This window comes from Entelurus aequoreus, linkage group LG14, assembly GCF_033978785.1.
Source record: "Entelurus aequoreus isolate RoL-2023_Sb linkage group LG14, RoL_Eaeq_v1.1, whole genome shotgun sequence".
Lineage (NCBI taxonomy): Eukaryota > Metazoa > Chordata > Actinopteri > Syngnathiformes > Syngnathidae > Entelurus > Entelurus aequoreus.
Window position 1 is genome coordinate 43025250 of NC_084744.1, and position 12616 is coordinate 43037865.

Sequence of the window (12616 nt, forward strand, 5' to 3'; positions counted from 1 at the left end):
TGTCCTGTGCCTCAGCTGCAAGGTTGGAGTACCGCAGCTTCTTGCGTTCATACGCTTCTTCGATGGCATCCTCCCACGGAACTGTCAGTTCAATGATATAGACAATATGGCAGGTTTCAGGCCATAGGACGAGGTCTGGACGCAGGGTGGTCGTTGCGATCACCGGGGGGAAAATTAGCCTCTGATCTAAGTCGACTCGCATCTGCCAGTCCCTGGCTGCATTCAATGGGCTTAGATCAGGATTTGAAGGTCTTGTCTTCAGCTTTTCCCCCTCCCGAACAAACGCTGGTAGGTGTCGGCACACATCCTGGTTGTTGATGGGTTGGGCATTGATGGATATCCTCCTGCACTCAAGTTTGTCAGCTAGACATCTGAGGACCTGGTTATGTCTCCACGTATATCTGCCTTGAGTGAGGCTGGTTCTACAGCCAACCATTATGTGCTTGAGTGTTGCTGGGGTTGTACACAGGGGACAGGATGGGTCCTTTCCAAACCATTGTTGCAGGTTTATGGGAGATGGTAGCGCATCATATGTTGCTCGAACAATGAAACTCAGCCTGTTGGATTCCATGCCCCAAAGTTCGCTCCACGTGAGTTTTTTCCTTTCAACACCCTCCCACCTTGTCCAGCGGCCCTGTTTGGCTTGTGTTGCAGCTTTGGAACGTCTGGCTGTTTCCTCCTGACGACGCACTTCCTCTACAACCATAGTTCGACGTTCGGTTGCAGATGCCTTTTGCCAGATATATATGTACACATGTATACATGTGTATATATATATGTGTATATATATGTATGTGCATATATATGTATGTGTACATATGTATGTATGCGTGTATACATGCACAATACACCTACAGTAATACCTCAATTTAAGAGCTTAATTGGTTGTGTGACAAAGCTCTTTAACAGGTGATAATTATTTTTTTCTAAATGTTAAAGACTTCCTTGTGGTCTACATAACATGTAATGGGGGTTCTTTGGTCAAAATGTTGCATAGATGATGTTTTACACATCATCTGCAAGTCGCTTTCTGACCGTTTGTAGGCGATCTGATTTATGGGGCTCCACTTGGACAACGCACATATGGAGATATCCTCTGACAGCACATTTGGGAAAAATGTCCCAAGTTGTGCAAATTAGAAAAGGACTGGTTTGGATTTATGCATATCCCAAATACACACAAACAGTACCAACACAAAAACAGTACCAACAGGTAAGAAGAGTTGGTTTTGTGTAATAAATCCCTTTTAACTCAAACACTTGGTTCTCAAATCAACATTTCCTATTGAAATCAGTTGATTCGCTCCTTGCACTCATAACTTATTTTATTTTGCAGTCGTACTCTTAAAAAAACAAACACAAAAAAACAAACTGAGTCACAAGTGAGATTCTTTATGTGGGCGCTGGACTCTGCAGAATGATGAACTACTTGAACATTTTTGTCAACACCCGAGTCCTGCAAAAAGTGCAACTACTGTACTTGGAAGTTGTTGTTTTCATTCTGGACTGTCTGCTGGCAGCTGGTTCTCTCCTTTTGAGACCTTCTCGTGCTCCTTTGGGCGGGGACCATTGTGCCGCTCCTTCAGGGTCAAAGGTCACAGAGGGTCTCCTCCCTTGTGCGAATGGAGGTGGTGGTGGTTGTTGTCAAGCTGGGTGATGGCAGAGGAGTGAGGGTGGCCAGGCGTGGTCTGGGTGTGCTGCGGCCCGCCAGGCAGCTCCTCCTCTTCCTCCTCCTACTGTGGGAACACACATACATACACACACACACACACACACACACACACACACACACACACACACACACACACACACACACTACCTAATGAGTTTGATAGTCTGCTGAGCTCCATAAATCATGCCATGCAAAACATTTCTCTTGGCTGAATAAAAGCATTTATCACCCTCTGTTTATTCACTCACTCTCACAAGATTGATTGGCTCACAGCAGCCTGCCGAGCAATCAGCCGTGCTCAACACACACACACACACACACACACACACACACACACACACACACACACACACACACACACACACACACACACACACACACACACACACCCTTCCTGTTCCTCATCCATCCATTCATTTATTCTGTCTCCTTGCAGTGGGGAAGCTTCGCAAAGAGTGGCTGAGGGAGACCATCTCCAAGGTGGGCTTGGGGATGCTGCAGTCCGTCAAGGACTATGTGGACCCCAACAACATCTTCGGCAACAGGAACCTCCTCTAACCACCAGATTCTACACGCATCATCTCTCGTGTCACCCGGTGCCATTTTGTCCGCTCATGCAAACGTCATGACTGACTGACGCTCGTGTCGGCGTCGCCTCACTAGTTACTGAAGCTCTGTGCCTTTCGAAAGCTTTGCCTGCCCCCCCCCCCCCCGCCATGACGTTGTCTCGCTAACACGACGCAACAATAAAACCTTTTCTTTTGATATTATGCAACCCTCATTTCACACTTTAAACTCGTGTTTGTGTTTCCGACCCAAAGCTCCTTTGACGTGTTACTGATCACCAAGAGGTGTGGGTACTTTTTTTTTAACCCCGCCTTCTCAGTGCGGCCATGTTACCTGGGCGTGACGTCGCTCTTGTGAACCAAAGACTCTGAACACATGCGACCGTGCAAACCATGACTGCATATTTTTTAAATCAGAATTATGCAAATATGACCCATTTTGTGTGTAATGTATACAACATTGGACGCAAAAACTGTATTTAATTGATTTTAGTTTGCCTTTTGTTTATTTGCCATCTAATACATTTATAAACATAAAAAAGATCAGTTTGGATTTTTTTTTTTTTAAGTATAATTAACTGTCTTATAAAAAAACAAGTATTTCCAATTTTGTTGATTACATTTTTTTAAATCACTTAATGTAACTTTGATTTTGTCATGCCAAACAGGTATCACCAATTTTGTTCATTAGATTTTTTTTTAAATGAAACTTTGATTCAGTCGAATGAAAACCACTTAGCTCTGAGTTTATTGATGTGGATTTATTTCTGTAAGAAATTCATATAATTGTCCTATATTTAAAATGAAAACGTACATGGTTTTTCTTTAATTTCCCTGTTTGTGTTTTTATATGAATGTTCTATTTACAGTTACAGTCAAAATTATGCCTCAATCATTGTAAAGTGTATTTTTACTAACATGTAACTTTATATATGTGCAGATCAAAGCTCATCATTATTAATTTAAAACTAGCTTCGATTAAATTGGCCATCTATTGTAAGTTTTTGAAAATAAATGGAATTTATAATATGGGTCAAATAATTTAGACTGCAACTGTTGTGTTGCAGAATGTGGACATACAGTACATGTTTTGTGTCTATTATTGTAGTTTCAAGTGATGCAGAATTGCATTGTTCCTAATAGTTTGCTACTATTTTGTTGCCGAATAAGCAAAACATTGGGAACATCTGCAGTGCAATTGTACTTTACTGTAAACTACAACCTTAATAATAAGCATATGTCTGCAGTGAAAAGCATTTATGTCCCAAGTTTTGAATTGCTTGGACTATGGCAGACAAAATGAGGGATTACAAGGAAAAATAAAGCAAATTTGGAGATAATTTGCATGTCATTTGCCTACAGGTCACGATAATATTTACTAAACTGCCAAGCATTATTATGTTGGTGTGGAATCATTCAGTAGATGTGTGCCGGTGCCCCTAAAAGTGTGTCACTGTCTTGTCCTTTTTGATAAGTTCCCTAAGAAAATGGTTGATTAAGGAGCTGCTGCTGCCTGACGTGACGTCTATTTTTTATTTCTATTTTTTAACTCGTGTCCAAAAATGTGTGATTTTGAATCTTATGAAATTCCCTTTTATTTTCTCAAATAACGTTCAGTGTGTTTACTGTTTTTGTCTACGCCCTTTGTGCAATAAATCCACCTAAAACATTCCTCTTTGGGTGTTTTTTTTTTTTTATTGCACTCACATGCAGAAACCTTATATAATAATGATTATATTTAAATTATTATTATTATCTTTTCACACAGCATCCTTTCACCCCCTGAATGCATCCTCATTTCAGAGTCACTTTTCACCCACGCAGCCGCCTACGCAATGCCCGCTGACGTCATCGCCAGCTGCGCGCGCAGCCCTTGATGGCGTGTGAGATGTTCTACAGCTTTTTCAATTCATGATTTGTATGAATGTATGCAGCTTCCCTTCGAGGCTTATTATCATTTTTCATGTACATAATATACACTAATAAATGTCTCAAGCCTGTATTTACAGTTTCATATCATCATCATTTAATATCCTTCAAGTGGATTTTGAAATTCCGCTGACTATTGTTTATGAATCATGTACTGCGGCTGCTGCATTTCATTGAAAGAGCCAGGGTGCTAATATAATTGTGTCCACAGGAGGGCAGCACGTTACCGAGTGAAATGAACAGAGCTTATATAGCAGCATCATTTTAATTGAAAGTGATTACAGAAACATCAGCGATGTCATGCTGACCCCGCCCCCCGCCCCCCCCCCCAAACATGTCAAAACACATACCAGAAACACGTTACGTCATCAAAATATACGATTTGAAGAGAAGACCGATAGAAAAATAGAACATCGTCAGCATAACTTCATGCAATTGGAACACATGCACGTTTCATCTGGGTGCGACGTTTGGAAATCCCGATGTATTCGTTCGACTACCGTGGCTGCTACATCCCCAGCGTGTCCTTGAACACAACGTGGCGCATTAAAGAAAAACATGCAACGTGAACGTCTCACACATCCACGTCTGGTCACGTGTGTAAAAATATGTTCGTGACGACTCAAAGAGTTGTATAAAAGTTGTAATTGGCGAGCGCTGAGGAGGGAAAAAACTAAACGAAAAAAGGCCAAACGTTAGATGAGTAAATGCAACTTTAAGAGTTGATTCGGTATATTAAATGGCTTGCTTTAGTGGTGACGTCATCAAGGCACGTGTGTGTGGTTACAAAACTGCACCCATCTTGTTGTTTATGGAGCTTCCTCAAGACAATAAAAAGGTTTAACACAAATATAGTATTTAACTTTTTTTGTAGGAATTAGTCACCCCTCGTTTATCGCGGTTAGTGATTCCGGATATTTTCATAGCATAAGTATTTATGACCTCCTTAATGCGTTTTTCAACATTATGCGAGCCCGTAGTGTGTTGAAGAGGTTCATTTAGTCTTCTGATGGTTGATTTTAATAAATGGTTGATTTATATAGTCTAGTAAGGTAAATTGTTTGTACCTGACAAGTTTCGGCGACCTTGCTGCAGCCTTCATCAGAGGTGTCACGTGATGTTAGCGTGATGTTAGCGTGACGTCACCTGTGACGTGTTATATGGATTTCTCCATATTAAGTCAAAGACATGCACCTGGGGATAGGTTGATTGACAACACTAATGTGTGAATGTTGTCTGTCTATCTGTGTTGGCCCTGTGATGAGGTGGCGACTTGTCCAGGGTGTACCCCGCCTTCCGCCCTAATGCAGCTGAGATAGGCTGCAGCACGTCCCCGACCCCAAAAGGGACAAGCGGTAGAAAATGGATGGAAGTTAAGTTAAAGTATCACTGTTTGTCACACACACACACTAGGTGTGGTGAAACGTATCCTCTGCATTTGACCCATCACCCTTGATCACCCCCTGGGAGGTGAGGGGAGCAGTGAGCAGCACCGGTGGCCGCGCCCGGGAATCATTTTCGGTGATTTAACCCCCAATTCCAACCCTTGATGCTGAGTGCCAAGCAGGGAGGTAATGGCTCCCATTTTTATAGTCTTTGGTTTGAACTCACAACCGGACACCCTAACCCAGACCTGGGCATTCTGCGGCCCACGGGCCGCATCCGGCCCTTTGTGCGTCCCTGTCCGGCCCGCGTGAGGCCAATTATAAATTACAAAATACATTTTAAAAAGTATCTATGTCGAGTGTGCAATACAACGGTGCTGCTTTTGTTTTGAAAATCGTTATTTGTATTACTTCCGTGTGGACGTATGCGTGATTGTGAGTGAATGTGAACAACTGCAATTACAAAATAAAGTTGAAAAAACATCTATGTCCTGCGCGCAATACAACTGTGCTGCTTTTATTTTGAAAAGTATTATTTATGGGCGTGTGTCCGTGCGTAACCTGCGAGTGAAGGTGCACATGCAGCGACAAGTGATGCACGGTTTACACCCGAGACGCCAAAAAGAGAAAAGTTGATGAAGAATGGCGTGTTTTCAACAAGACATGGACTGCAAAGCAACGTCCCCTCACCTAAGGTGCGTGCCTGCGCAATTGCGCACTGCTCAAGCGTCCGCTGCGCGCAGCAAGTATATATGCCGCGCACCAAATCAAATCCCATCTGAATTATAAACAAAATAAACATATTTATTCTATGTAATTTTGCAATGCAACTTTGAGTGACAGTGACAACAAGCGGCCCTAACGGTGTTCGTCAACACCGTTCAATTGAACACCGTTCAATTATTGTAACGTCTATCGAGATGCTTCGAGGACAGGAATTATATCGATCACTTTATTGAACAAAACTGTTTATATTCGGACATAACCACACCAAAAACATGAGTAAAACAATTCTATCTCGAAAAACTAGTCATTTTCTGCCGTACAAACCAGGCCAAAACCAACTTGTCATCTGTCACCAACACGCATAGCACTAAACCACTGGTGCGTTTAAGGCCACACAAAAAGTCGGACAACTCAAACACCACACAAATTTACACTATGACTCCTCAGTCATACGTGTGCTTATTTTACTGTCATTTATTATTAATGTTAATTTATATATATTAGTCATGGAATGCTGTTACACACACTATGTTGAAGTATTACTATTATTATTATTATTATTTATCTTACGGTATATATCAAAAATAATATTGAGCAAAATTTAATTGAAATATTGTCGATGTGGCCCTCCAGCAGTGCTCGGGTAGCTCATGCGGCCCCCGGTAAAAATTAATTGCCCACCCCTGCCCTAACCACTAGGCCACTGAGCAGGTAATATAAAACACGAAACTTGTCAGGTACAAAACTTGACCTTACTAGCCATATAAATCAACCATTTATATATTATGAGAATAACACCCTTTTATACTCTTTTAGTCAGGTATAGTAATGCTGCTTGAGGCTGAGCCAATCAGTGGCCACAATACTGAACAGTGCGCTCTGATTGGTTTGGTCTCCTCTAGTTGCACATTTGATTGCAATTAGCCATTTTTTAAATTCAAAATCCTTAATTTAGGACCAAAAATAGACACAAATATAATAAATGTGGTGATTCCGTAATATTTAAGCAAGGGACAAGCCATGTTTATCTCCATTTTCAGGGGCAGACATATTTGTAAATACGATCATTTGTAATACTTGGATAAAAAATCCTTTGCAGCCATCAAATATCGATGAGTACCTTTTTCCCAGTTCTTTGGAATTGATAGCTGTACTCAACAGCACCAATTTTCTGTACTTTTTTGAGTTCATAAACGTTTAACAATAAAATCTATTTTAATTATTTAACATTAAACACTGTGCTGTCCGGTTGTTAGGTTCGTCCTAGCTATGTTGCCAGGGAGAAGTCTTTGCCATTAAGTTGAATGTGTCGGCCTTGTCTTTTGTTTGTACTGAGAGCATTGTTCTTATCACAGTACTGAATATTATGTTTTGATGCTATTTGTGTATTTTGTTGAATCACTGTAACATGCTTAATATCAATATGTTGTTGGCATTCATACGCTCATGAGGCTAAATTTCATGTATTTGATAATTCTATGCTAAAAACTCACTCCTGTTACTTTCTGTCGTGCTTTTTAAAGGAGTAATCATCGCCTTAGGACAAGAATGAAATAAATGTTTTGATCCTCAGAAAAATGAAGGTACTAAATCGCTGTGCTGTAATTCCTGCTTGTTTATGTTTTTGTGCAATCTTTTCAGTGAAAAAGCTAAAAATTTTGTTGGGTTTATAAAGGCTAAGTGATGAAAACAGTCTGCACCCTTAAGGACCTTTGAATCACGGTGATGATGGGACAAGATCCATCAGAGGTGTCATTTCCCAAAGTGTGTGAGCGTGTGTGTGTGTTTGTGTGTGTGAGAGTGCGTGTGTGTTAGGAGGGCATGCATTTTCCATGGGGCTCTTTGAAACAAGGCACAAGAGGGAAGGAAGTGGAACATTGCAGCCGCCTCTCCTGCAACACTTCATCCTTCTACAGCCACAAGACAATCCAGAGTTTTGGGAGCGCACATGAACGCAACGCGGTTCTCAATAGCCTATGTACACAGACAGTCGCCACAAGCATCATCTCTCCAATATTTGGCCACGTCTTGGTGTGCAATGGCCAGAAAAGTTAGCTGACATATTTCCTGCAGGCTGACTCGCATCTCGTGGGCTGGTGTGCGGCGGCGTGGACCAGCTCTGCAAACCTTGACAACCTTTAGCACACTTGCAAACTGGTCTCTGAGGAGAACGCTCGCATGCGCTGCACAAGTTGTAAGCCAGCATGGAGAAGAGGATGTAAGGAGTGCGCCCTGCATGGCTGGAAGCTAACCGACCGATTTAGATGCTGAGTCGTCAGCACCGCTGCCCGTCTTCTGAACTGTGCGGGCCATGTTTTCCGGGACCTCAGTGACGCCGCAGGGGCTCGCAGGGGCGGAAACGCTGTGGCCCCGTTGTCGCTCTTGGTTCAGCTCCTCCCACTTGGCCCTGTTGGCTTGGATCATGTCAAGCATGGGCTGAAGTTTAGGATTCAACTTGACCAGAGTCTAGAAGACAGAAGTGACAAATACACACGATTACAAACCACAACCTCCATGATGGAAACTCCTCAAGCAGTTATTTAATTATTTCCTGCCAAGACCCCACTGGGGAACAGATATATCTCTCTTGACCCCTTCCCCATTTGAATTACATAAACCAGGGGGGTTTACATACATACACACATATATACATACACACACACACATATTTATATATATATATATATATATATATATATATATATATATATATATATATATATATATATATATATGTATATATATATTTGTATATATATATTTGTATATATATATATATATATACACATATATGTATATGTATATATGTATATACATACATATATATACATATATATACAGTATATACTTTTATATACATATATACATACATATACAGTATATACTTTTATATACATATATACATACATATACAGTATATACTTTATATGTATATATTTATATAAATATATATATATATATATGTGTGTATATATATATATATATAAATATATTTGTTTTTATATATGTATGTATATACTGTATATTTATGTATGTACTGTAAATGTATGTATATATATATACATACATATATATATACATATATATATTCATATATATATATATATATATATATGTATATATACATACATACATATATACATATATATATACGTGTATATATATATATGTATATATACATACATATACTGTATATACAGTATATACATACATACATATATAGTATATACATACATACATATATATATAAATATATATATATACATACATATATATATACATACATACATACATATATATATATACATTTATATATAAATACATATATACTGTACACATATACATTTATATATACATATATATACATATATACATATACGTATACATATATACATGTATATATTTATATAGATATACATATATATACATATGTATATATACATATATTTTTACATATATACACATATTTATTTATATGTACATACATAAATATATATATTTACATATATATATATACATATATATGTATATATATATATATATATATATATATATATATATATATATATATATATATATATATATATATATATATATATATATATGTATATATATATATATATATATATATATATATATATATATATATATATATATATATATATACAAATATATATACATATAAACACACATCTATACATACATATATACATACAAAGATTACAGTTGGTACAAAATGCGGCTGCTAGACTCTTGACAAAAACAAGAAAGTTTGATCATATTACGCCTATACTGGCTCACCTGCACTGGCTTCCTGTGCACTTAAGATGCGACTTTAAGGTTTTACTACTTACGTATAAAATACTACACGGTCTAGCTCCATCCTATCTTGCTGATTGTATTGTACCATATGTCCCGGCAAGAAATCTGCGTTCAAAGAACTGCGGCTTATTAGTGATTCCCAGAGCCCAAAAAAAGTCTGCGGGCTATAGAGCGTTTTCTGTTCGGGCTCCAGTATTATGGAATGCCCTCCCGAGATGCTACCTCAGTAGAAGCATTAAGTCCCATCTTAAAACTCATTTGTATACTCTAAGCCTTTAAATAGACCCCCCTTTTTTAGACCAGTTGATCTGCCGTTTTCTTTCTCCTTTGCCCCTCGCCGGGTTATTCCGGTTCCGGTGACCATGGATGAGGTGCTGGCTGTCCAGAGTTGGGACCCGGGGTGGGCCGCTCGCCTGTGCATCGGTTGGGGACGTCTCTGCGCTACTGACCTGTCTCTGCCCCGGATGGTCTCCTGCTGGCCCCACTATGGACTGGACTCTCACTGTTATGTTGGATCCACTAGGGACTGTACTTAGAGGGGGGGTTACCCACATATGCGGTCCTCTCCAAGGTTTCTCATAGTCATTCACATCGACGACCCTTATGTGGGCTCTGTGCCGAGGATGTCGTTGTGGCTTGTGCAGCCCTTTGAGACTTTTGTGATTTAGGGCTATATAAATAAACATTGATTGATTGATTGATATATATACATACATATATATACATGCATATATATATATATATATACATACATATATACCGTAATTTCCGGACTATAAGCCGCTACTTTTTCCCCTCGTTCTGGTCCCTGCGGCTTATACAAGGGTGCGGCTTATATACGGCCTGTTCTTCTCCGACACCGACAAAGACGATTTCGGTGGTTTTAGTACACAGGAGGAAGACGATGACACAATGATTAAAGACTGACTTTTCATATACCGGTAGGCTGGTTATTTTGATAACGTACAGGCGAGCACTTTGTATTACTTTGCACCGTTGTATTATTTGTACTCTGCACGAATGCTGTTCGCCATGTCAAAGATGTGAAAGTTTGATTGAATGATTGAAAGATTTATTGTTAATAAATGGGACGCTTTGCGTTCCCAAACAGTCATCTCTGTCCCGACAATCCCCTCCGTGGTAGCAGGAACCCCTATATACTACGGTAATTACACGTCAAAACCCTGCGGCTTATAGTCGGGTGCGGCTTATATATGGAGCAATCTGTATTTTCCCCTAAATTTAGCTGGTGCGGCTTATAGTCAGGTGCGGCTTATAGTCCGGAAATTACGGTATACATGCATATATATATATATATATACATACATATATATACATACATATATTGATTGATTGATTGATTGAGACTTTTATTAGTAGGTTGCACAGTGAAGTACATATTCCGTACAATTGACCACTAAATGGTAACACCCGAATAAGTTTTCAACTTGTTTAAGTCGGGGTCCACTTAATTGATTCATGATACAGATATATACTATCATATATACTATTATCATAATACAGTCATCACACAAGATAATCACATTTAATTATTTACATTATTTACAATCAGGGGTGTGGAGGGGGAGGGTGGGGGGGGGGGGTTGGATATGGACATCAAGTAGTGGACATAGCGAGAGGGAGAGAGAGAGAGAGAGAGAGCGAGAGAGAGAGAGAGAGAGAGAGAGAGAGAGAGATCAGAAGTCATAAGAAAAAGTATCTGCATTTGATTGTTTACATTTGATTATTAGCAATCCGGGGAGGGTGTTAGTTTAGGGTTGTAGCTGCCTGGAGGTGAACTTTTATTGCGGTTTTGAAGGAGGATAGAGATGCCCTTTCTTTTATACCTGTTGGGAGCGCATTCCACATTGATGTGGCATAGAAAGAGAATGAGTTAAGACCTTTGTTAGATCGGAATCTGGGTTTAACGTGGTTAGTGGAGCTCCCCCTGGTGTTGTGGTTATGGCGGTCATTTACGTTAAGGAAGTAGTTTGACATGTACTTCGGTATCAGGGAGGTGTAGCGGATTTTATAGACTAGGCTCAGTGCAAGTTGTTTAACTCTGTCCTCCACCTTGAGCCAGCCCACTTTAGAGAAGTGGGTAGGAGTGAGGTGGGATCTGGGGTGGAGGTCTAGAAGTAACCTGACTAGCTTGTTCTGAGATGTTTGGAGTTTAGATTTGAGGGTTTTGGAGGTGCTGGGGGTACCAGGAGGTGCATGCGTAATCGAAAAAGGGTTGAACGAGAGTTCCCGCCAGAATCCTCAAGGTGCTTTTGTTGACCAGAGAGGAGATTCTGTAGAGAAATCTCGTTCGTTGGTTAACCTTTTTGATTACCTTGGTTGCCATTTTATCACAGGAAAGGTTAGCCTGTAGAATGGAACCTAGGTAGGTGACCTCATCTTTCCTGGTGATAACAATGTCACCCACTTTTATGGTGAAGTCATTGATTTTCTTAAGGTTGATGTGGGACCCCAAACAGGATGGATTCTGTTTTACCCAAGTGTATGGATAGCTT

General features: G+C 39.7%; 2 protein-coding genes across 2 annotated transcripts in view; one reads left to right on the top strand and one right to left on the bottom strand.

Annotated features, from left to right (window-relative positions):
• The window catches only part of agps (alkylglycerone phosphate synthase), an 82849-nt gene extending 78940 nt beyond the window's left edge, over positions 1–3909 (top strand). The window contains exon 20 of the mRNA XM_062069936.1: positions 2109–3909. Within this exon, the coding sequence (XP_061925920.1) occupies positions 2109–2230 (122 nt within the window). The 3' untranslated portion in view covers positions 2231–3909. The remainder of the gene's footprint in view (positions 1–2108) is intronic.
• The window catches only part of pde11a (phosphodiesterase 11a), a 153225-nt gene continuing 141778 nt past the window's right edge, over positions 1170–12616 (bottom strand). Inside the window, exons 20-21 of the mRNA XM_062069935.1 lie at positions 5235–8744; positions 1170–1736 (exon numbers count right to left, since the gene is read on the bottom strand). Of these exons, the coding sequence (XP_061925919.1) occupies positions 8526–8744 (219 nt within the window). The 3' untranslated portion in view covers positions 1170–1736; positions 5235–8525. The remainder of the gene's footprint in view (positions 1737–5234; positions 8745–12616) is intronic.